Source organism: Dermacentor albipictus, chromosome 3 (genome assembly GCF_038994185.2).
Source record: "Dermacentor albipictus isolate Rhodes 1998 colony chromosome 3, USDA_Dalb.pri_finalv2, whole genome shotgun sequence".
Taxonomy (NCBI): Eukaryota; Metazoa; Arthropoda; class Arachnida; order Ixodida; family Ixodidae; genus Dermacentor; species Dermacentor albipictus.
The window spans coordinates 189,818,815-189,844,356 of NC_091823.1; the positions used below are offsets into that span (position 1 = coordinate 189,818,815).

At 46.4% G+C, this 25,542-nt stretch overlaps 1 protein-coding gene and 1 long non-coding RNA gene across 5 annotated transcripts in view; one reads left to right on the plus strand and one right to left on the minus strand.

Annotated features, from left to right (window-relative positions):
* Positions 1-25,542, minus strand: part of Tmtc3 (Transmembrane O-mannosyltransferase targeting cadherins 3) — a 921,929-nt gene that overhangs the window by 221,474 nt on the left and 674,913 nt on the right. For 3 of the 4 annotated variants that reach the window (XM_065440562.2, XM_065440560.2, XM_070536403.1), the window contains 2 exons: positions 8,381-8,509; positions 5,583-5,800 (listed from right to left, as the gene is read on the minus strand). In XM_065440562.2, coding sequence (XP_065296634.1) covers positions 5,583-5,800; positions 8,381-8,509 — 347 coding nt within the window. The remainder of the gene's footprint in view (positions 1-5,582; positions 5,801-8,380; positions 8,510-25,542) is intronic. The other variant, XM_065440561.2, reaches the window with a different exon arrangement.
* LOC135908701 (uncharacterized) overlaps positions 8,398-25,542 on the plus strand; it is a 54,039-nt gene continuing 36,894 nt past the window's right edge. Inside the window, exons 1-3 of the long non-coding RNA XR_010566391.1 lie at positions 8,398-8,516; positions 8,794-8,847; positions 11,193-11,473. This is a non-coding gene — a long non-coding RNA (uncharacterized lncRNA). The remainder of the gene's footprint in view (positions 8,517-8,793; positions 8,848-11,192; positions 11,474-25,542) is intronic.

Sequence of the window (25,542 nt, forward strand, 5' to 3'; positions counted from 1 at the left end):
GGTCTTTAACATCCGTGGAGAAGGCTTTTACACCTTGATTTTCATGAGCTCTTACCAAATTTAAAACGTCCTCGGAACTTTTTGTCAGGAAAGGATCATTGATATCTAGCAAGCATAGTTTTTCTTGTAGGTACAAGGCGACAGATTTCTGCCAAACTAAACTTGATAGACATCAATGACCCTTTACTCACAAAAAGTTCTGAGGAGGTTTTAAATTTTGTAAGAGCTCATGAAAATCGACGTTTCAGAATTATTAACCTGTATTGACAGTTGCATGGATACATATGGTGCCATTAGGTTTAGTACAGAAGCAGGTACATCCATTGAGAATTTTTTTTTATGGCTTAGGTTTTATTTGTCGTCTACATTTGTAGAAAACAACGGCACTCTGTATCTGCAGAAACAGGGAGTGTGTATAGGTTCTTGCCTAGCACCAGTGCTAAGTAATCTGCTTTTAGCCAAACTGGACAGAGACCTGTCAGAGCGGCTTCACGAATCTAAGGTTGTGAAAGTCTTTAGATATGTTGTTGACTTTTTAGTTCTTATTCACTGCACATCCGCTTGTTTTACTAATCAATGTGCTCTCGTTTTTACCGCTATTCATGACTGTCTTAACCCACTAGAAGTGACCATTGAAGTGCCATGTGACAGGAGGATTAGATTCCTTGACATCAAGTTTGTGCTCACTGATAACAAAACCTGCTGGTGTTACGAACCATGAGCAAGTAAACCACTTTTACCATTTCATTCCGCGCATACGAAGCTTGTGAAGAGGGGAATCACGAAGATGTGTTTCAGCGAAGCACTGAAGATATTATGCCAGCACCTAATGCACGATAGCTTCGGACGGCGGCAAGCCTCGTGTTTAAGGTCTGCTGGTTAGCCGAGCCACGTGCTTGTGTCAGTCGCAGAAGGACTGCTTAAGAAGGCACAGGAAAGCAGTTCAGAGCAGGTGCATGGCGCAAGCACTGACATAAACAAAAGAAAGGTTGCTGTTGTTCCCTACATACACAGGTTCTCCCATAGATTAAAGAAGATTGCTGGAAGGAGCGGCATCGACATTGTATTTTCGGCGCCTAATAAATTGGTCAGCCTGTGTAGAAACACAAGGCCAGAAAGAATCGCACATACCGCATGCACAAAGGAACATAAAAACAAATTCATTGATTGCATGGCAGGTGTTGTATACTGCATTCCTCTCGGATGTGGACGATCCTACATTGCTCAAACAGGTAGATGCATAAATGACTGGCTATGAGAACACAATAAAAAAGTAAACAACTTGGTCGCTGATGGCTTTTGTGCCATCCAATACCAGAGGTGCAAATGCAAACCTAGATTTAAAGAAATAGTTATGAGTAGAAGCAGGTGTGAAATGACGCGCTTGAAAACAGACACTAGACACATATGAACATACGCCGACGCATGTGTCAGTAAACCTTCCATTTCATTATCCTCAAAAGAGCTCAATTATCTTTGTTCGCGCTGAATGTGTACATGTATGTGAATATGTGAGTCAAAAGAACTGCTTACGTGTGGTTTCTAGTTCATTTCTTTGTTCATTTTTACCAAAATTGTACCCTTGCTGCATGACATTTCGAGGGTGCATATATAGCGTCGAGAACCAGAAATAAATATGTTGTTGAATCTTAGCACTATGTGTGTCAGATGTGCCTTTCTGTTATTCTTGGTCAGCTTGCGCTACAACAAAATAAGATTGAACCATATAGTGGCTCCAAGGAAATCAGCGTCACTTTGCTTATGAAGGAACTGTCTCTATTTGCATCTCTAATGTGCAGAAATGGAACAACTAACCACTAGCTTGAATTCCTATGGCATTTATAGCTTCTTCACTGGTAAGTAGTATTTCGCTGAAACCCTGAGTCATCGTTGTCACGTATCGATTTTCTCAACCTGAAAACTTACTTACTACATGACATGAAATCGTCGCCCTTCTCAAGTTACTTTGCTTTAAAGAGCTCTTACAGTGAGCCAATACGTTTGAAACTGGACAGCAACATCATGGGCAACATAAGCTTGCAGTTGCTGGTGCATGGCTCTCACGTAGCTTTCTGCGCAAGACACTCCAAGGTCGCATTTCACATAGAAATTCGTCGTCGATGATCGTAGCCTCTTCACCGTTTTCAATTTCAGACTGAGAGAGACTACAAAGAAAACTTTATACGATGCTTAAGCTTCGCTTTTAAAAGTGGAACGCAATAGTATTCAAAGATCCCTGACTGCTTCTCACGCTTCCCGGCAACTGCAGCTTACCTAACCGTAATGTTAACCGGGAAAGGCTACCGGCGAACTGTATGCACGAAGGCGAGCTTTCTGGTTGAAACGTGGCCTCTTGCGTGGACGAATCTCCTGTTATGGTTTCGCACATTTAATATTTCAGTTGGAGAAGATCTAACATAAAAAAGTATCACTGTCAGTGTTTTTTTTTTCATGACATTCATTTGTGTGCTGTCATTCTCAAAATTCTGAGAAATAATTTTGTAAAGAATGAGCAACAAGGTATGAGCAACTTTGGTGATAAAAGAGCCATGGGGTATACTCATGGTTTGCAATAATTTTTTGCAAAAAGACGGTCAACGTTGGATGTGGTTACATTTTCGTAAAACTTAAAAACAACGTGCCCCCTGTGGTCGCACGTTTGTTTGGGAGAATAAAAGTTCCGGCGTTTTCTAACTTCCGGCGCTGACGGACGTTTTTTACGACAGCCCCCAGGGAAGCGCTAGTTTCCCATAACATACCTGTTACTTCTGAAAAATATAGATACCGTATTTATTCGAGTCTAGGCCAATAATTTTTTTCAAATATTCATATGCCAAACCCTAAGGTCGGCTTAGATTTGAGAATTAAAAAAAAAACGCGCCAGTTTTTCATTGAAACTGCTAAATATGGTGCATAGCTAGCGCCACCTAAAAAAGTCAGTATCGCAGCCGCTACTAGTCGTGCCAGTAGCCAACCATACACAAGCCAGGTTGCCATTTTTACGTGTCTTGTCAGCCGTATCGGTGTGCGGCATGGTGTTATCACGATGGCACCAAGAAGGAGATGCCACTACAGTGTCGCTTTCAAGCCAAAAGTTATGATGGCCGCAGAGGCATCATCGAACCTTCAAGCCGGGCGGGACGTCGGCGTTGACGAGAAAAACATTTGTCGTTGGAGGGGACAACAACAGCAACTTTTTGCGTGCGTCGCAACGAGGATGGCATTTAGCGAACCAAAGAAAGGCTGTCCCCACGAAGTGAAGACAGTTTTGGCTGACTTTGTTCGGACACAGAGAGCAGCTGCCGTTCTAGTGACAACAGAAGTGCTCCAAGCAAAAGCTAGGGGACTTTCGAAGGAGCGAGGCCTAATGCCAAAGGATTTCTGAAGCCAGCCGGGGCTGGCTTCAGAAATTCATGAAGCGCTTCGGCTTTAGCCTCCGACGTCGCACTTCAATCACCCAGAAGCTGCCAAGTGATTTCGAAGAAAAGCTGATAGCTTTTCAGTGCTACGTGCTGCGAAAGAGAGAAGCGGCAGGCTACAACCTTGGGCAAATCGGCAACGCCGACCAGACGGCTGTGTATTTTGATATGCCAGTGGCGTACACCGTGAATGAAAAGGGTGCCAAGGAGGTAAACGTGCGCTCTGCGGGCTATGAGAAGCAGCGCGCAACTGTGATGCTGTGCTGCACAGCTGATGGACGTAAGCTCCCTCCTTATATTTAAAAGGAAGACACTGCCTGCTCGAGATACTTTCCCAAGAAATGTCAATGCGCGGGCAAATGAGAACGAGTGGATGACGGGTGCGATGGTGGAAGAGTGGGTTAAGGCTTCGTGGCGACGGTGTCCAGGAGCCCTTTTCACAATGAACTTGCTCCTTGTCGTCGACTCTTACCGTGGGCACTTGACCGACAACGTGAAGGCTACGCTCGCCCAATCGAACAGGGACCTCGCTGTCATACCGGGCGGCATGACGGGCCAGTTGCAGCCACTTGACGTCTGCTGCATCAACAAACCTTTCAAGGATCGTCTGCGGAAATATTACACGGACTGGTTGACCGATCAAGACCACATGCTAATGGCAACAGGCCGCATCAAATGTGCATCGCTATCGCAGCTGGCGGGCTTGGTAGCTGCAGCATGGGACTACTTTGATAAGTGCAGCATATCTAATGCGCTTGATGGTACCGAAGATAGTGCACTGTTTGAAGGTGACAGTGACAAAGAACACAGCGATGAGTCTAGCAGCGACGACGACGTTGAATGAGCTCTGCACATTCAGATTCAATAAATGCTGTTTGCATTTTGTGAACGCTGTCCTCGCTTTTTTTTGTTCGGCCGAAATTTGAGGTAATATTTATATATTTTTTTGGCTTCTGACTTTAGGGGGTCAGCTTAGAATCGGGGTCGACCTAGATTTGAGTAAATAGGGTAAGCTGCCGTGATTAGTTCAGTCACTGAAGACTCTATTATCACGCACAAATATAGGGTGAAAGAAAACAAGCGTTCAGTAATGATTTTCCTTGCTTGTAATTAAGCTGGAACGTGAAAATTTCACTGTAGAATAAAGTTGAACTTTCCCTTATTTTCACCGACTTTGACAATGGTGTCTTGTACAATTGTTTGAAGTCTTTGGGAAACGTTGTGACTAATGGCGGTATGACACACTGGAAAGCTTGGACAAGTAACTTTTCGCAAAGGTTTTAATTAACCTGCAGATACTAAACCATTATCGCTTGTAACTCACAACATGCTTCCTACGGCAACAAAATATAAACATCATGCTTCACATATTTCACAGAGGAGAAAAGGCGAAATCAACTACATTTCTCGTACAAAGCATAAACATTGGAAAACGACAATGCAGTAATTTTCAAAGCACATAATAAAGCTACACCTATAAAACTTTACTTACATGTCAACTATAAAGTGGCCCACATTTCCTCAAAATATGAAATCTTCAGCATTCTTGGTCATTCCAGGGAAGCAGAAACACTTTTGAAGCACTTCACAGCCGAAAACGATGGTTTCACAATTTTCATTTAACCCTTAACTGATACACACATTAACAAAATATTGCTGCGTATTGCACCTAATATTCATCGCATTTACGAAAGATAAATTTCATAGGGATATAGTTTTTTTTTTCAGAAAACTAAAAACTGTCATATAATATTTTTCACTGCTTCTAGTTGCTTTAACATCTTCACTGAATGATTGTATAAGAAAATGGAGCGTTTATTAGAACAACGAAAGGAAGACAACAATGAAAGCAAAAAAAAAACATGCACATGTTTCTCTGTTCCTCCCTAATTTTGCAAGATTTTTTTCCAGCATTGACACATGTACTGAGAGGACAACATATCGAAACTACTAGACAAAGTACAAGGCCTCAGGCATGAATCAGTAAAACACCGGCATATGTTAGCATTTCTATGAAAATTAATGGAATGAAAATGAAGGACTTGAGAAATGTCGCTGGCCACAGGACAACAGCTCGCGCATCTCTGGAACCGCCTGGTGTTCGCCACCGTGCTGCTGCCGTCACAGAAATAAAGCCCAAAATCACGCTACACGGTTGCTCACTTGGTGAACACGGGCAGCTGAGCGCCCATGATGTGCAGCCTGACGGCCAGGAGCAGGAGTGCGCCGAGGGAGAGCGCGCCGATACGCTGCGTGCAATGCCACAGCCAGCCGCAAGGCGGCACTACAGACGAAGAGGCCAACGTGGTCGACGACGGAGAAACACATACTGGGCTCCCGGACAGGGAACGAAGGCCCCGAATCACGTGGTGGGGACGAATCTGCGCAGGAAAGAAAGAGGCATTCATTAGGCTGCGAAGGATGCAGTCATGTCGGGCAAGAAACGGACACCTGGTGAAAGAGAAATGTGGGCATTGCAGAAACCAGGACTGCGCGTACATCCACCAACAACACAATGCGCATAACTTGAATTTTCATGTTTAGAGCAGTTGCTGTTTAGAGATTAGTCAACATCAGTCAGTTCAGAATTGAGCTCATCTAGCACTTTCTGGGACTTGACAGTAAAGTTCGCAACCTTCTTATCTGGAAACTAGAAGCTGCTCTCAACTTTCTTGTCCGGTAACCAATACGAGCTATAAACATTCCTATGTGGAAACCAGCACCAGCTCTCTATATCCACAATTAGCTGAATGTTAGCGCTTGTCCTGTCTCGACGTGCAGCTCGTCCCTACTGTATTATGTACTTACATTACGATGAATAACCAACATTCCCAAACCTATTCCATTCCACCAGCTCTTAACTATCCTACCTAGAAACCAGCACCAGCCGTAAACCTTCCAACCTGGACACCCACATCAGCTCTCAACGTTCCTGCCCGGGAACTACCACCAGCTCTCAACACATGCAGTAAGATGCAGAAGAGGCCAAGCTGCAAGCTTAGATTCCTGTAACACAAGATCAAACGAAAATCGGAAGTTTGCTGTGTGAAATGCATAGCGTTCCTTTGCCTCACGAGGTCGGGGCACTGCTTCAGTGCATTGTACAGAGAATGCAGAGAATTATCTTTTATTATTATTTTGAAACATTGTTTCTTTGTCAAACATATGGATTTCTTTGGACATGTATTTTTAGAGCGCAGCCCTTTGGTGACTGTTCTCGCATTTCACGGCGCCGTCGGCCTCGCCGTAACCAAGGTCATCATCAGCGCGCGCTCCTGCTGCCATCGCTCGCGCGCGGCGCGAGCCTAGCTTGCTCCCCCCTTGCCCTCCAAAGCCGGATCACGTGTTCTCGCCCCCTTCCTCCGCGCGGCGCCGTTGCCGCTACCGTCCATTCCGCCCTCGCCGTCCTTCTCCCGCCATCTGCTGCGGTGCCGGCGGCGGGCGCTCCTTGCCGCCGCGCGCGTGGCTGTACGGCTCTCAGCCGTGTCTCGCGCTTCGCGGGGCGCGTTCCTCATTTGGCAGTGCTTGCGCCTGGTTGTCCTTCTTCCGCCTCCACTCTTTATTTATTTTATTTGTTTACATTACCCCTAACGGCCCTCATGCGAGGGTATTACATAGGGGAGGGGGGGGGGGACAGATGAAATGTACACAAGAAATAAAACTACATGAAATAAACAGCACACACAAGGAACATAAAATATATAGATATGAACAGCGGGTATATGCACTAATCCATGAAATCACAAGAGCTTCTTTACACAATATGTTAATATGTTCATATAACAATAAGTAATAGCTATTCCAGAAGAGGGTTGTAGCGCCGAAAAAGACAACACACAGCAAGCGAGACGGTACAGGTGCATACCGTCTCGCTTGCTATGTGTTGTCTTTTTCGGCGCTACAACCCTCTTCTCGAAACATGCACCAACTAGCAAGTATTGCTAAGTAATAACTAATCTACTACGTACCACTAACCGTTTTCTTGCAACAAGGTTTGAAAAGATCGTAAGTTAATTTAGTAGCTATGCGTGACGGCAGGTTACTCCATTCTATTATTGTGCGAGGAATAAATGGTCTTGCGCAGAGCGATGAGCGGCACGTGATGCGTTTTACTCTGTTAGCGTGCACGGGAAGACTGCGCGGGGCTGGTGAAAAGAAGTCACCGTGAAGCGTGGAATGGTAATGAAGTTTATGAAATAAGGTTAGGCGAGCAAACCGGCGTGGGCGTGATAGCGGATCCAACTCGGCACGTTGTTTTAATGACGCTAGCGAAGATGAAGCGAACAGCACAGTTTTGCAGAGATTCAATGTGGTTGCTAATGTATGCTTGATCGCCATCCCACATGGCAGAAGCATAATAAATTTTTGGGCGGATCAGCGTGATATAAGCAAGTTTTTTTAAGTGTGAAGGTGCGTGTTGAGGTTACGCTTAAGAAAACCGAATGCTCGGTTAGCCAATGCTAAGACGGTGTTAATATGGTAATGCCAAGTGAAATCACACTGAAGATGAAGGCCAAGATAGTTGTAAGCTGGCGCAAGTTCTACGCTAGCATTATTGATAAAGTAGGCGGTGGGAAGTCGAGTGGAATATGGTGCCAAATGACATTAGGTTGGTTTTGGCGTATTTGACGTCATACCACGAGGAGCACCAAGCAGTCACCGCATCAAGATCAGTTTGTAGGGAAAGGCGATCAGCGCGTCACTATTAATATTACGATATATAACGCTATCATCCGCGAAAAATCTAATTCCAGATGAGACACATTTAGGTAGATCATTATTAAAAATTAACAAAAGTATACCTGTATACCTCCCCTTACCTGGCGCAGAGGCGTTGCAGTGACTCATAGGACAGTTATGGCGCTTCGTTCTCTGACTTCCCATCCCAATTATGGAGGAAGGAAAAAGCATTACGTCACGCAGCCAGCCTTGGCAAGCGAACGCACGGCCCAACACGTCACCTCTCGCGTCGAGATCACGGAGACGTTCGGTGCGCGCTCGGCCGGCTGCTGCTCATCGATGGAAGCCTCGGTGGCTGCTCTGCCTGCGTCGCATTTTTCTCTGGATGCTTGTGTCGCTTCAGTCATTTCCTGCAAGGTATGTGTTCCGCACTTTGTGCGAGTTGTGAGAGGTTCCCAATCCAACATCAGTGCACTTAGGCTACAGCTAGGTATACTTCGGCCGAAGTAAACAGACGTCCTGAGCCATAATGAGCGATAAGTATTTGCCACATTTTTGACCGAGGCATTGCCCGCGTGTGCCCTGTTATGCGAGGTTTATTGATTTGCATTGTCGTTGGATCAGTGGCATCTTACGCATGAAGGTTTTCATGCATGCGATTTATCGTACTGCGGTAACGGAGTCATCCTTGCAGGCCAAACGCGGTGGAGCTTATTGCCTCAGATGACGCTGACTCACGCAAGAAACGGTGAGTTGCATTTGCTGCGTACGTGCTATGCTGTTCTCTCATGAAACGCGGTCCCTTGTCAATTTATCTGCTGCCAAGAAAAGCAGCAGCAACTGGAAACTGCGCTTGTTCCAGCTTTTGGCGTTTGAGACCGATATATGGCCGGGTCATGCGGTCTCCGCTATGTTCTCAAGCACTGGCCCTGCTTCGAAGTGTGCGTACTGCGAACACGAACAAACGGTAGGTCATCGGACGCATACGACCTTATTAAAAAAAAATATGATCGAGGTTTAGGTGCCGAAACCACGATCTCGTTATGAGGCACGCCGCAGTGGACTGCAGAACAATTTGGGCCACCCGTAGTTCTTTAACGTGCATCTAAATCTAAGTACACGGGTGTTTTCGCATTTCGCCCCTGTCGAAATGCGGCCGCCGTGGTCGGGATTCGATCTCGCGATGTCGTGCTTAGCAGTCCCACACCATAGCCACTAAGCAACCACGGCAGTTAAAACATAGCGTGTATCGGCGAACGAAAGCGAAAGGTGCAATCCAACTCGTAAACTAAACATTGCTTTATCCCTCACACGAGAACTCACCAGTTTATGAAACAATTTGTAGCCACCCTTTATAAGTGAAGGATATGCGTGCTTTGCTTCTGAATGACTATGCAATTTACTGCAACACAAACCGCTGCGCACACTTACCGCAAAAAACAGTCAGCAGTGTAGCAACGCCGCGTACCTTTCGGAGAGGCCTGCTACATTTGCTTTCTTCAACTTCCGACACGCTTGAGAGGCTTTCTCTCTGATGAGGCTTGCCGAACGGACACGCATGGCGCAACGCTGCGATTTGACGCCACAATCGAGAAACTTGAGCGCGGCATAAAGCGAAACTGCCGCGGTGGTAGCCATGTTTTTGTTTATTTGAAGAGTTCCGAATGTGTATAGAAAAAAAAATCAACCGGGAGTACTAAAACATACCGCGCGCTCTGACGTTTTTGTCACGCGCTGGGCCGCCACAACGGGTTCAATCGCAGTGCGGCATGCTCCCTCCGATTATTTCCTTCCTCCTGTTAGGATCGACCTGCAGCTATTTCAGCCCGCTGCAGGTGCGTCGATCGATCCGGGGTGGTGGCGCCCTTCAGAGAACCAGCGAGGACAGCGCTAACCAACCGTGAACTTCCTTTGGAGAACTGCGGACTACGGCAGCTCTGGAAATTAGGGGCGCCGGCCGGGTTCGGGCGTGAGCACCTGACTACGGGCACGCAAGACAATGGATACCACGACGACTGCGCTGCAAAGGTCGTCGGCCCTCGGAGAGAGCACTGAAACCTGTGCGGCATGTGTGTTTGTAAAACCCCTACCCCCTTCTCTCAAAGGCGGCCACGAGGACTTTCTGCGATGACGTCGAACGATGACGTCGAACGGAGTGTTTATAAGCAGCGGTTGTCGGTTGTAAGAGTGTGCACGACGTCGTGCTCTGTGATCGTACTCGTCAGCTGTGTGCTCGTTTGCTGTATGCTTCGTCTTGCGGGATCCATTTAGGAGTCACGCTAGACTGTGTAAATGTATCCCATGTTTAAAATGTAAATACTGGAAATAAACGCTGCTCGCCTAGTCCTGTCGCCCTAAGTTCCTCCGATCGTCCTACAAGCCTGACACCAAATCTTACACTCCATGACCCCAACCTTATGCGGCCACATTGAAGCCTGTCTGTGAGTGTGTGACCTCTACTCAATACTCCTCTACCGCTTCCTCATCCCACCTCAGAAAAAAACGACTGCTCCCCCGTCCCCCTCCACGCTGTGGGGACCCACAACCAGATGGCTCGATAGCGGCGGATCGCGGCGTGTGCTGCCCAATCCGAAACGCAGAACCGCCTCCGTTCGGCACTGCGTGTTCTGTATGCGGTTGCCTGTTGTTGAAATAAGGCAGCAGCTGCGCTCAAAGATCGCATTCCCAAGAAACATTATCGTCGGACAATTTTTTGTTTTTGATATACTGATTCTTCTTTCAGAGGGCTTTAAAAATGTCAGTTTTGCAAACCTACGTTTATAATTTAATAAACTTTTGTTTCTTGAAACTTATGTACTTGGAAACACGAATTAGTTTTTAGCGATTTAGAACGCTACATTAATGCCACAAAGCGTTGTCTATTACGTGTAAGTTGCGCTGTTATCACCTGCCTGTGTTCTGCGTGTGACGTCACTACGGATGGGCGACGTACGCCAAGCTACATTACCACGTGATGTCCCCCAAAGTGTACATTATCGACCATCACAATAACCAGGGGCTTTTTCTTTTTTGCCACCCAGAGCACAGCTTGTCGAGTGACTCTTTCCGACACGCATACGCGGTCGTACGCAGTGTCAGCGCATGGCGTCAGAAGTGGGCGGCGGTCAACTACCTTGCTGACGCCGTGAACGGCGGCACCGGAAAGGGAAAACAAGCCCGCGTCAGGACCAGGGAGCCAGCGTGGACGCCGTAGCCCGCCACAAACGCCCACAGCACAATCGAGGACGGTCTGCACCGGCAACGCCCACCCGACGTCGGCCTGCCCGGCCAGAGCTTCCAAGTGCCATAACTGTGACAACAGAGGACACTTTGCGAAAGCATGCCTCAAGGAAGCGGTGCCAGCACAAAGAAAGGTACGCGTCTTGATTCTCCAACACGACAACGGAGAAATTTTCCTTGGTGCGATTGACACGGTCGGGAAAGCGTGCTATGTGCACGTTCATATAAACTCCGTGCCTATCCTCACTAAGGTTGATTCGGGGGCACAAGTGTCGGCTTTACCGTCTACTTTTCCAAGATTGCCCGCTTGATAAGGCAGACAAAATACTGCAGGGGGCTGGCGGCAACAAGCTCAATGTCAGGCACGTACGCAGGATTTTTTTTTTTCATAGGTGGGGGACAAATCCAAGGTAACATTTTTATACAAATGAGGGGGAGAGTACTTTTACTAGTACAAATGTCAATAATGACCACCATTTGCCATAAGGACGCGTAAAGGTGCAAAGGAGAATTGAAGTAACGTGTATCTCACAGGCACGCCTGTGAGATAGACCTCTTTTTTACTTGGCAAACAAAGAACCACATCAAATGGACTCGCGCATGAAAGGTGCGCAGGAAGAACCTTGCCAAGAACAAGTTAACAAGCGAAAGTGCAAAATAAAGATTTCTAGTAACGTTTTCTGAACTAGCTCTGGAAGAATTTTAGAGGAATGTATATTTGCGGAACAATCACAGTTCTTTTGGATTCCTCGTTTACTGCTCTACCAAGTAGCAAAACCGACTCATGCTGTTATTTGGGAAGTTGCGTAACGATGCGTGGTGACCAGTCTATAGTACAACCGCGAAGAGCACAGGATACTGCGGTTCTAGACGTACTGCGCCCACCACGAAAGGTTAGACCCCCCCACATTAGCACGGCAAGGAAGTGGCTGCGTCAAGCGGCTTGACTGATAACTGTAGAAGCGTCCTTCAAAACACACGGAATTATTCTTCACATCCGGCGGCGTTTCCTCTACTGGCTTTTTAAATAAAAAGATGTTGATCCATAAATATTTTCACTAACAATTTTCGCTTTCCACCCTGTTTGGCTGTTGCCTTTGCTTTCTCCCTTAGTAGATCGCTTAATTTCTTATCTCCTTGCAACTATTCTTTCCAGTTGCCAATTTTGCATTAAAAGTGCTGTAGAATTAGGGAAAAATCAGACGAGGTAACGGGTGACAGTCATATTGCTTATGGGTTGAACGGTTATTGCAGGGTCTGATGATGCACGCTGTTTCGCAATAATTAATTTTCCACCTTATCTAACCGGAGATATATGGTTCCGAGGATCTGGCATCTTCGCGGCGAGCCGTCACTCGAGGAAATAATGAAGCAAAAGGAAAAGGTAAACCAAACTGGCGTTTTCTATGGCCACAACTCGTTCCACGAGCATACAGACCAGTCGACCATGAACCGAATCCCTTTCCTGACCCCTGGATCAGTCTAAACAAAGAAGATTGAACTAACGAAGCAACAGGGATGCGCGTCATCGTTGAATAGATGATGACATAAAAAATGTGTTGGGCATTATAAATAAAATAAAATATTATAATTAAAACAATAAACTACGTCCTGCCTGCAGAAATATATGGCGACAACTGAACAACTGAATTCATCTTGAGTTGATCGTGCGGGCATTGAATCGATGAGAAAACTGGCCTCCACACCCCAGGAGATGCCGATAACTACTGCCATCCAGAAGGAGTGAAAAAAGTAACAACCTTTCCACTCTCTGGAGATGGAATGGCAGCGAAAGCTGACGACAATCAAAGCTTTCAAACGAAACGCAAAGTGTTTCACCTCACTCCGGGTCGGTCTGAAGATAGTGCACAATATCGGGCCGACCCGCGGCGAAGGTGAAGCAGGCGTGGGCGGCCCCGAAGATAGCGCAACACCGGAGACAACAGCGGGAAGATGAAATGCACAAGATTCAACACTCCCAAGCCATGCACATGGAAGTTTGAGACAATAGAGAGTTTTAGAGGGGCCCCAATAGTTTGGAGCCCCAGGGAGCTTTGCAGGTGTTTGCGTCGGGGTACGCAGGAGTGAAGAGCTTTAGAATAGGGCTTTGCGTTTGCGGATAGCTGGATGGATGTTATGAGCGTCCCCTTTGGAACGGGGCGGTGGGTTGCGCCACCAAGTTCTTGCTATTATACTGCCTAATGTCCTACCTAGGTTAAACAATAAAAAATATAAAAAAACCATGACCTACCGCACCCAAATTTTCTGATCCTCTATTTCGAACTGTGCTTTTGTACGTGTCCGTTTTTTTATCGTTTCCCTACTTTTCTTTCACCAATCCTCCAATCGCCTCTTACTAATCCTTACTGCGGAATGTTTACTTTTCCAGTGCTCTCGCTGAACCCAAGGCCTTCAAGGAGGCCAGTGATGCCTAAGTCGACCGTTGGGCAGACGTCTTCACATTCTGATGAAACATGCTCCATAGTCTCCCTAGCTTTACCGCAGCTTTACCGTCTTATATATCGCTTTATAGGTGCGTGTTCTAAGGCATCCCGACCTCCCTTCGAAAAGTAATGAGCTTCCCTTTGGGTTATCATAAATTGTTTCTTTCTTTATTTCGTTTTTTCCTCCTAAGTAGTTACTCATGGCAGCTTTCTTTTCCATTGCCGCCAGCCATGAGATTATTTCAGCCTCTCTGACTTCCCGATTGACCTTCTTTGCTGCTGTGTTGCCCACAATACAGGCCGCATACTGGCTGGTAAGCTTCCTAGCTCTATTCCACCACTGTGAATCAATGTTTATCCTGTACAGATAGCTGAACACTCTCCCAGACCATTTACGTTCTTCCCTATTCCTCAGCCGTTCCTTCATGCTCAATTCTACTGCGAGCTTCCCTCACTTCCAAACTAGTCCAGCCCATATCACCCTGCACATCTTCATTTGTAGTCTTCCCGCGAGTGCCCAATGCGAGGTGACCCACTGACCTTTGGTTCCCATAGAGTCCTGATTGTACCCCTGATTTAAAGCAAACGACCACATTTCCAAAGGTAGGCCCTGGAACCATTACACCTTTCCACATACCTCGTAGGACCTAGCATCTATTGTATCCCCATAGCGCTCTGTGCTTCATTATGGCTGCATTTCTCTTCCCATTCACTGTTATTGTTTTTTTTGTGTTTCCATACATCTGTTGCCTTCGTTTATCCTATATAACTAGGTATTTATATTCTGCTACTCGAGGGATTTCTTGGCCCTGTATCTCCACTGTCTGTTCACTGTTTTCATTGAATACCAGAACAACTGATTTTCTAACACTACATTTCAAACCTAAATCGATGCCTTCCTGCCTACAGATATTAACCAGACGTTGCAAATCACTTTCCTTGTTAGCTAGCAACAAAATGTCGTCGGCATAAAAAAAACCTGGGAGCTGCTGCTCCACTACAGTACCCACCTATTTGTATGAGAGATTAACCTCGATATTACTTCGTTCTAGCGCCCTCTCCATCCTCATCATGTACATCATAAACAGCAGCGGCAAAAAGGGCACCCCTGCCTTAGTCCCTTGTTGATATGAACTTTCTCCTCGCTCCTCATCTCTTCCGATTCAATGCAAACGGTATTTTCAAGGTAAATCTCTCTCAAAAGCTGTAGACTATCGTCACCTAAGCCTTCCCCTTTCCGAATATTGCACAAAATGTTGCGGTATACGTTGTCATAGGTTCCTGTAATGTCTAAAAAGGCCACATACAACCATCTGTTTTCTACTTTTGATATTTCAATACACTGAGTAAGAACAAATAAGTTATCATCTAAACGTCTACTTATTCTGAAGCCATTCTGAAGTTCTCCCAAAATGCCATTATTCTCTGCCCATGCTGAAGCTTTAATTTGATTGCCAGCATTGCTACCCTGTATATTACCGATGTAATGATCAAGGGTCGATACGAGCGAATTCTATCTTTCTCCCCTTTACCTATATAAATTAAATTCATTCTACTTTGTCGCCAACTGTCTGGTATTCGTCTATCTTTTAAAGTTTTTTCCACTGCTTACACCAGCGCTGCCTTACTTTTTGGTCCTAGTTCATTAATCAGCCTAACGCGAACCTAACGAAATCTTATGATATCGTCGCCGCCACGGAGGCCCGAAAAGCACGTCCATTCGCCACAAAATCCAAACAACTTCACTGTCAATAACGTCTTGCGCTGACAGCACCACCATAGAGTAACATAGTAAACGACAAGAGCGGACACTCGAGCCGTTTCATGGCCGAGCTATGCAGCTTCGTCGATTCCGTTAGGTGACAGAGCACATCAAAAAGAATGACATAACGACATAATGAAAAATGACAGAATACTCGGAGAACTTCAGAATGGGTTCAGAAGTGGTAGGCGCTTAGATGATAGCCTGTTCGCGCTTACCCAGTGCATAGAAATAGATAAGGCGGAAAATATACCCCTGTATTTAGCCTTCCTGGACATAAGCGGTGCATACGACAACGTGAACAAGGAACTTATGTGGAACACATTAAAACATGAAGGTATCGGTCATGAGGTAATTGATTTTCTACAGGAAATGTATCGAGAAAATAATGCTGAAATAAGATGGGAAGCTTTAGATACGGGACCTTTTCACCAAACCACATCGAATCGCGCCACAGCTAAGGAGCGCAGAAGCACGTATACGTCATTCCCGAGGCGCGGTACATGCAAGCAAGTTGGCCGCCCCCACCTCGTACGCCGCATCTGGAGCTATTCATTGCTTGACTCTTCCCGAAAGTGAAGCGAGAGCCTGGCACTGTTCCAGGTAATGTGGGTCCAAGAGGCAAGACGGGTGTAATGCACCGTGAAGCCCTGGCAGCAATCCCCCCCGTCCGCCTTTGTCACGGTAGTGTTAAGCATGGCGAGCTGCAATGCAAGATTGCCACCCAGTTACGACTGGGGAAAACAACATCTCGGGAGCATCGCCGCGAACTTCTAGCCACAGCGTGACTAAAACGACTTTGTGTCGGGGAACAAGACGCGCATCCCCCACTCTCCGTCGCTTCAGCTAGGATGCGTTCGATGAAGCGGGCTTTGTGGTGACACCACCGCCATCTTCCTCTCTCATCGCCGTTGTGACGGAACGAGTTCGGCGGGCGAACTATTGTGCCCGAGCTCCCCAGCGCGTACCTGATCTGCTACGCGTGAGCAAGCTGCCGCGGGAAAGCCGTTTTTTGTTGCTTCCCACGCGCCGTCCGGGACGCAGGACAACGAGCTGCCCACCATGGCTCCGAGCTTCCCGGAACGGCGCCCCTCTGACGTCGGCGCCGGACATCGGAATGTCTGTGCCTATGTGTGCGTAAACTGTTCTGCGGGGCGGCGGCAAGTTGACAATGAGTAAACGAACGTTCGCGTCACCTTGTATCGCGGGAGGACCGAGTGTTTAAAAACTGCTGTGGTGCGAATGCTCGACACACTTCTGTCGTGCAGTCATGTTGGACTGACACTCTTTTTCTCAAGCAGTCATGTTAGACTGATTTAAATACTGTAATATTCCTCGTTCTCGATGAGAAGCAGTCCTTGCCTTCATCAACGTCCTCAGCGTGGATAAGTTGGACGACGGCATGGGCCAGCTACCTTCGAATTCGTACCGGACTCCAATCTTGACAATTTTGACAAACAATATGACGCCACTTTTGCTTTTAACGGATATGGCGTCACATTATTTTTCCTTCCACCGGAAGTGCTCCCACCACATACTGATGGCGCTAAGCCCCACGAACCGCCGAAGAACCGCCATGTTTTGAACGTATGGGCACCTATGGAAGCTTCGCTACCAGGTATACTTATTTTGGTGTCACCGCATAGTTTCTTTAACGTTATAGAAAAATAGTCATTTTTTCTTGGTAACTAAACAGTCTGCAGGACCTTTAATAAAGTTCATCCAATCCAAAATCCGAATCACATGGAAGCAGAACGCAAACTCTCTTAGTGCGAAGTCACCAATTTATTGTCGTCCAGAAGTTGAATGAAGCACATTCCAGCTTATCACTTATGGAGCAGCTACATTTCGAGATAATTCTAAAATCGCATACTCGTATTTCCGCTATACGTGAGCCATTTTTCCTATGCGAAACAAACAGTTGACAGTGGCACCTTATCGGGTTCTGATTGTTATCATAAACTTCCCGATGTTTTGCAGGCAGCTCGTCCTGAAGCTAGCCGTCACAACGTGCCTTCGGCTGCTCTCACCGCTGACCTGGCCGCCCAGTGGCCGTAATCGAAGCTAGAAAATGGCAGCGAAATCATGGTTCAACCACATCTCTAAAATTAGCGGATATAACGTCGCGAAACTGCGCAGTCACGCCGTAGTGGAGGGCTCCGGAATAATTTTGATAGCCTCTTCCGCGTCGTACGAGTTGATGCGAGCGCTTTTGGATTCAGCCCCAGTCAGAATGCTGCCGCCACATCGCGGCATATCTGGTTCGTATGCGTGTCTGAATATAGGCGCCCGACATCTGGAAACCCGCACCGAACATTTGCATCGCTTCGGTTTTGCATATTACAACTGCACTGCTTTACCTGGATCACGCTGAGCACGACTGCGGTGAAAAGCGCGGCCACCTCTTCAAGTGAATTCAACGCCAAGTCTATGGTCGAGCCTCAATGAAAAAGAAAAAAAAGGGGAGGGGGTTCGAGCTGTACATTTGTGGTGGACCAGTATATATAAAAACAAGTTCCACTGCAAAAAACGACCACCTAAACTGCTCTTCTAGCACGGCAGAAAAAAAAGCACAAAGTCTGGAAGAGATGAAACGTGATCAGGGCGGACGTTTTTCTCAAATGTTTTACAGGCTCAGAAAGCTGCCCGTCTGAAGTATCATCAGCGCGGCCTCGAGATTTCCAAGTTCGCCCAAAACGCCAACCGGCACTGCGACGCAAACCCACGAAATTGTGCATACAAATACGAAATTTTGCTCACCGGGATTATGGTAATGCAACGATGTTTGAGATGGCTTGGCTGCCCTGTTGCACTTTATGTTTAAATAAGGTAGCGTTAGAAGCTTTGACACACGTGACAGCGAAAATTCCCAACACTCCAAATAACTTGGGCTCACAAACTGGAATAGAATCGTTTTAGCTTTGAAGCGAGTGTGAAGTTATGAAATTTCGAAACAACATAACCACCAAAGAAGCAAAAAATGATGCTACTGGAAGCAGAATACTAGAAGTATTAAATTGTAATGCAAGAAGGAAAAAAACGAAAACACCGCGAGCACAACTGCAACCATAGTGTCTCCAAAATTCGGAAAACTCGACGAAATTTCATAAGGAAGTCCTAAAGAAAGCACGAGGGCGTCAAATAACGCGCGGTCGGCGGGACCTGCTACGAGGGTTCGAGAATTGGGCCGAAACGCGAAACCCGCCGAAACGCCGCGCCCATCCCCACAGGCGCGCGCTCAGAAAAATCGAGGCAATTGAAAAGAGGCCGGCACAACCGCGAGGCGACGGCGACAGCTGCGCGGCGCGATCGCACTGAGCGGAACCCGTGGGGTGCAGCGCGAACCGTCTCGTCGAACCTGCCCGCACGCCATGTACAGAATGTGAACCTTTCCGGCCGCCCGAGTGAAACAGAGCTGCGAACGCTCTCGTCGCCCTCCCGCCTCGCAAAGCGCTCGAGGACGTGTGCGACTTGGCGCGTGGCTGCGTGGTGTGTTGGCACACAGCAGGGCGAGTTGCTGTCGGGCGACAAAATATTATTCATTTTCGTGCCGAAGAAAACATTTAATAAAATCTGGGCCCCGACCGTTTTGCTGGAGGCTACGCGGCTAGGCTGACATTAACGGTGTCGGGATTGGGGGCTCAATTTCATCGCTCGTGATCCGTTGTCAAGATTGGAGTCGGGCATGAATTAGAAGGTAGCTGGCCCATGCCGTCATCCAACTTATCCACGCTGAGGACGTTGATTAAGGGAAGGACTGCTTCTCATCGAGAACGAGGAATATGGGTTTATTTACAGTATTTATATCAGTCTAACATGACTGTTTGAGAAAGTACATCAGTCTAACGTGACTGCTTGAGAGAGAGTGTCCTGAGCAGCCGCACAACAGCGGTTTTTAAACACTGGGTCCTCTCCCGATACAAGGTGATGCGAACGTTCGTTTAGTCATCGCAAACTAGCCGCCTCCCCGCAGGACGGTCTACGCACACAAATGCACACACGTTCGAATGTCCGGAGCCGACGTCAGAGGGGCCCCGTAGAACTCGGAGCCGTTCCGGGTAGCGCGTTGGGGAGTTTGGGAACAATAGTTGGCCCGCCGAACTCATTCCGTCACAAAGTCGATTTAGTCACGCTGTGGCTAGAAGTTGGCGGCGACGCTCCCGGAATGTTGCCGTCATAGTCGTAAGTGGGTGGCAAACTTGCACTGCAGCTGGCCGTTCTTAACAAAGGCGAAAAATATGGTAGCGACGATTTTGCTAATTAACAAAAATAAGAGAATAACATCCTAATTGCTAACTTTAGGGCTCATATATTTGCGGAATCGAAGCCGACAAGCAGTAAGTCGTGCCACTTTAGCGGAAATACTAGGCTAGCACGCCTCTGGGATATGCGACTGCAGACGGTGCTATGAAATACATAGGCGTTCCCGCTAACACTTTCCTAAAAGCGCGCCTTTAACGGTTTGGGATCAGCTTAGCTGAAGTGCCGAGGCATTACTGGCAGATTTTGTGGATTTTGTGATTTTGAAATTGATGCTAGTCTCCGGATTTTTACTGAGCTCGTATGCCTTCCCTACTCGTTCGCTTCAATTCCGCCGTTACATATGTGCCCCATGGTTAGTACCTGAAAGTAGCCAAATTTTGAATGCAATCTTTTCTTGCTGCTAATGTCCGCCTAGTCACGCATAGCATACCTACAATAGACGGCAGGAGCTTTATTTATTTTTAATATGTCGCGCATACAAGGGATCACAACGCGGAAAACCAACAATCAAGGAAAAACTAAACTTTTCCTCGCTTTATTATAGCTCTAGCAAGTATATGGACATTCCAGGCACATTTCTGCCGCCGGCATCACCGTTGTTGGATCTGGAGGACAATCTTAATTGCTGTCCCCCAGATATTGGACCTTGCCGTTGAGTGCGGGAGTTGGCCGAGGTTGAGGAGCACTTGGAGATGAAAACTGGAGGTTTATTTACATTATTTACAGTAAAGATACAAGGAAATTAACAATAATAAAGTCATTGCTGGCCGGCAGCAACTCGGACGCTGCGGCCAGAGGGAAGAAGCCTGGCTTTTAACCCCTTCGGTGTCTCGGAGTCCCGCCACGTTCGGCCAGTCGGCGATCCCGCTCAGTTGGCGTCATTTTCGGCCAATCGGCGAGCCCGCTCAGGTGGCGTCATTTTCCGCCAGTGGTAGGCGCCCGTGTGAGTGCAAGTCAGATTCGGCTCAGAGGGTCGCTCCATTGGCTCCACTTGTCCGAGGGATTACTTGTCTGTGGTATTGCCTTCCTGGTCTGCAACTGCCATCACAAAAACGGATGGTGGGGTTGCTCTCAGGCCTTCACGGTGCACTAAAGCCGTCTTGCCTCGCGGCTTGCAAACGCTCACCGGGGGCAGGCGGTTTGTTCTCGAGCGACCTTTCAGAGCCGCAAAGCAGCTTTGCTCGGGACCTACGTTTCCTGGAACCATGCCAGGCTCCCGCTACACTTTCGGGAAGAGTCAAGCAGTGAATAGCTCCACATGCGGCGCACGAGGTGGGGGACGCCAACTTGTTTGGACGTGCTGCGCCTCGGGAACGTGGTAGATGTGCTTCTGCCTTCCTTAATTAGGTGTGACGCGATTCGATGTGGTCTGGTTAGCTCGTAGGAGGCTCAGGAAAAGGTCCCGTATCTAACACCGTGAAGTTCCGTTTAAAGTACAAGGGCGATAAAATCGTCGCCGCGCGCCGTTTGTGCCATCGAAAGCGGGCGAGCGCGGCTCAATCTCGCGAGCGAGCAAGGCTCTCCTGTCGCGCGCGGGGTTTTCGGGCGGCTGCTGCCCGGCCCTCGATCTACGACGAGTGCAAGCGGGCCTCATCTCCAAGGCGATCTGCGATGTTTGCAGAGTGCGCGTGGTGCAGCTAGCTTCGCATGCCCTGCGCTTTCGACGTTTCGTTCGCGTTCAAGCGAGAGACGCACGAAGCTAAATTCGCTCGCTGCCGCGATTCCTCAATCCAGCATTTCAACTGCGAGTCCCCGCGGTCATCGAGCGAGATGGGTTCATGTTTACCTGTGCGCGCGTGACACCGTGCTTGTTAATTTAGTTAGTAAGCGAATTTTTACAAGTTTATACGACCGGTAAAACTACTACCCTTATACTTCGTATAGCTGTCTGCTAATTCGCTATCGCAACCCATGCTTCCCTTTACGGGCGAAACTTTTTTTAGTTGGGAAGATGTGCTATCTCTAAAAGACGTGAATAAGGCGTATAATGCATTTTTGTTCAAAATAACAAATGTCTATCACATGTTTTCCGCAAGTCCGTCCGCGCAAACGCAATCCTAAAAAGCAGTTGGTTACGCAAGAACTGCTGCGCAAAATAAAAACCACGGAGAAAATGTTTGCGCAATTCATAAAATCGCGCCCGCCTTCCAAGCTTGAGAAATATATAAAAAAAAAACGAAATCAGCAAAATCGAGCACTAAGAACTGCCAAGTTAAAGTACTTTAGTAATGCTTTTTCCGAGGGATCCAAAAGAAATGTTCACAACCAGTGCAACCAATTGAACAAATTACTAAATCGCACCTGAAAAACAACTATTACGACAATAATGAAAGATGGCATACCAATAAGTGGGGATCAACTGTGTAATGAATTTAATAATTTCTTAATGTAACCAAAACATTATGCTGTCGCTCTGACAACTGTGGGTTACGCGTACAAAACGCCATGGATTCCTGAATCCCTGTTCATGTATCCCACACATGAAGACGAGATCATAACAGCGTTTAGAAACCTAAAAACAGCAGAGCTGAAGATAAAGATGGCTTTCACGTCAAACACTTCAAGGTTGTAGTTGACATACTAGCCCCAATGCTAATGCATATCTATAACCTAGCTTTAGCATCTGGCGTCTTTCCAAGCGAAATGCAGGTAGCGACACCGGCGGTCATTCACAAAGGTGGTGCTACCTCGGATGTGGCTAATTACAGGCCTATTTCAATTCTTCCGATATTATCCATAGGTCTGGAAAATATTATTTACGCGAGAATTCATAGTTCTCTAGTTACACATTAAGTTTCATCAGACAGTCAATTCGGTTTCAGAAAACAAAGGTCCACGGAAGTGGCACTAATTAAGCAAAAAGAGATAATAACAAATGCGTTTGAGTAAAAGCTCCTTGTACTCGGAATATTTGTTGATTTTTCAAAAGCATTTGACCTGCTTAATCACGATTTACTGGTACATAAACTCAATTACTATGGCCTTAGAGGAACGAGCTTATCTTTAATGCAATCATATTTGAAATATCGTAGACAAATGGTCTCCCTTAATCACGCTATATCAAACTGACAACCTGTCCCCTCTGGTGCACCCCAAGGCAGCATTCTGGGGCTGCTATTATTTATTATCTACATTAATGATATATTTTCTGCGTCTCTTCCTGTATACATAATAGCGTATGCAGAGGACCTCACAATGCTTGCCTCAAGTAGTACAGAAACTGACCTACTAGCACTCGGCAATCAGTTCTTAGAATTCCTGCACCAATGGTCCTTTAGGAATTTCCTAAAAGTAAACATTACCAAGACGAAAGCAATATTATTCCGAGCTAAAAACAGAACGTTGCGTGCAAATCTCGACCTTCGGTTAGCAAACAAAAAAATGAGGTCGTACAAGTTGTGAAATGTCTTGGTGTTATTGTGACCGAGTCTCCTAATTGGGATAAACGTATTGCGAATATCTGCGCTAAAATAAACAGGATTAATGGCATCCGATCTCGCCAGAGGCACACACTTCCCCCTAAAGTGAAGATATTATTTTACAATGCATTTATATTGCCACATATCTCTTGTAGTCTCATGGTCTGGGGGACAGCAACCAAGCAGAACCAAATGAAAATTCTAATTGCTCAAAAACGAGCAATTAGATTAATAGCTAATGTACTGTGGTGTACTCATACGGGTCCCTACTTTGCAAGGTTTAATATCATGACAATATCAGAGTTACAATACAACGCTATACTACAACGCCGCAAATTGAACAGACGACAATACCCACCTCCAGACAAGACCCACTCACGTGAAGACGCCGTAACATGGCGACATTTATTTATTTATTATTTATTTCAAAGTACCTTACATGCCCCAAGGGGAGCATTGAGTAAGACGGGCGTCATTGGCCAAATGACAAGAAAAAAAAACAGATACATGAGCGCTAAAAAATGTGAGAGCTAAAAATGTTTATAATGATGACGTGCTTGCAAAACAGTGTAACAAACAAAAACACTAAATCAATACAAACAATTGTCGGGAAAGGAATAAAAAGCACAATTGACGGTACTATAAAAAGCGATGTAACACTGGCGCGAAGTAACGTACATAGCACGAGCACATAAAGCAAAGAAAATTGAAACAACAATAACAACAACGAAAGAAAGTCATGACCCGTGTGTGACAGGTATTATATGACATGACATATGTACAGATGAATATATTTGTTATGATGAGGACTGTAGGTTCAGTAGTTGTCTGAATTTATCATTGCTTATTTGAGCGACAGTGCTGTTAGGAAGCAAATTCCATAACCGAATCGCTCGTGGTAGAGCCGAGAAGTTAAATGCGTTTGTGTTGCCATAAATGCGAGTGAGGCTTAAATCATTATAGAGTCGTCATGATGTGCAAGACGCGCGTTGCAGTGGCAAGTTTGATGGCTTGATTTGGTGAACATATCTATGGAGCAAGGACAGCAGTGCTATGTCACGTCGGCTACTCAGTGGTTGAAGCGAAAGGTCGAGTTTTATTTGAATAATGCTTGACTGGTAGCTGTAATTTCCGGAAATAAATCGACTCGCCCGGTTTTTGATGGCGTCTAACATGCGGATTAAGTATTTATGGTAGGGAGACCATATAGGGGACGCGAACTCAAGCTGAGGGCGTACAAATGATACGAATGCTAATTTACGGATGTTAGACGGCCAATTATACGCAAGTTGCGACGGATATACCCAAGAGATTTGGAAGCGTTTGCGCATATGGCTTATTTGGCTAATTTACGGATGTTAGACGGCCAATTACGCAAGTTGCGACGGATATACCCAAGAGATTTGGAAGCGTTTGCGCATATGGTTATGGCCTATTTTCTATCTATCGCCTATCGCACCGTTTAAAGAAAATAGGCCAACGTGCGAATGTTAGGGTTGTGTTTTCAGCTGCTACAAAATTGCAATGCCTGTGCAGACTCACCAGACCAGGCCTCTCTGATAAGCGCACGTGCAAAAAGAAACACCAGGAACCGTTTGTTGAATGTGTGGAAGTAGTTGTTTATAACCTTCCTTTAAAGTGTGGGAAGAACTACGCCGGGCAAAGCGGAAGGTGCCTCAACGAGCGTTTAAAGGAACACCGGCACAATGTAGCAGAAAAGCGGGGCGGGTTCCTTGACGCCCACTGCAGGCATTGCAGCTACACTGTTGCCGGGGTGGATGATGGTGACCACTCGACGTGTGCTCCATTGTGGGAAAAGCCCGAGGTAGGATAACTCGCGAAATTATAGAAGCAGAAATGATTGATAGGCTTGGCGATAACTGTGTGTCTAAACCATCAATTGCCCTTTCCCGCAACGAGTTATCGTATCTGCGCAATAGTGTGTAAAGGTTTTTTTTTGTAAACAGCGCATGTATGATGTACGCGAAACAGTTGTATATATGTATGGGTCCCTTGCTCGAAATAAAGATTGTTGCAAGTTAGCGCCTGTATGTGTCACGCCTCACTTTCGTCCTTGTCTTTTTAACGCGCTATAAGCCTCACTAGTGTTCACGTTTTTCTTATGATATTTGGCACGTGCTTCTGCCAAGTTATTGTGTGCAAATGTTCCATTGTTTATTTTGGCTTGCACTATCTTCACCCTTTAATACCTCATCCACTACATTCTTCATTGGTCTTGTGATAATCCAACTGTACAAGCCCATTGTTTTATGCCTTTTTCGTATAATTGTAGAGTACTGAATTCTTTTGGAATG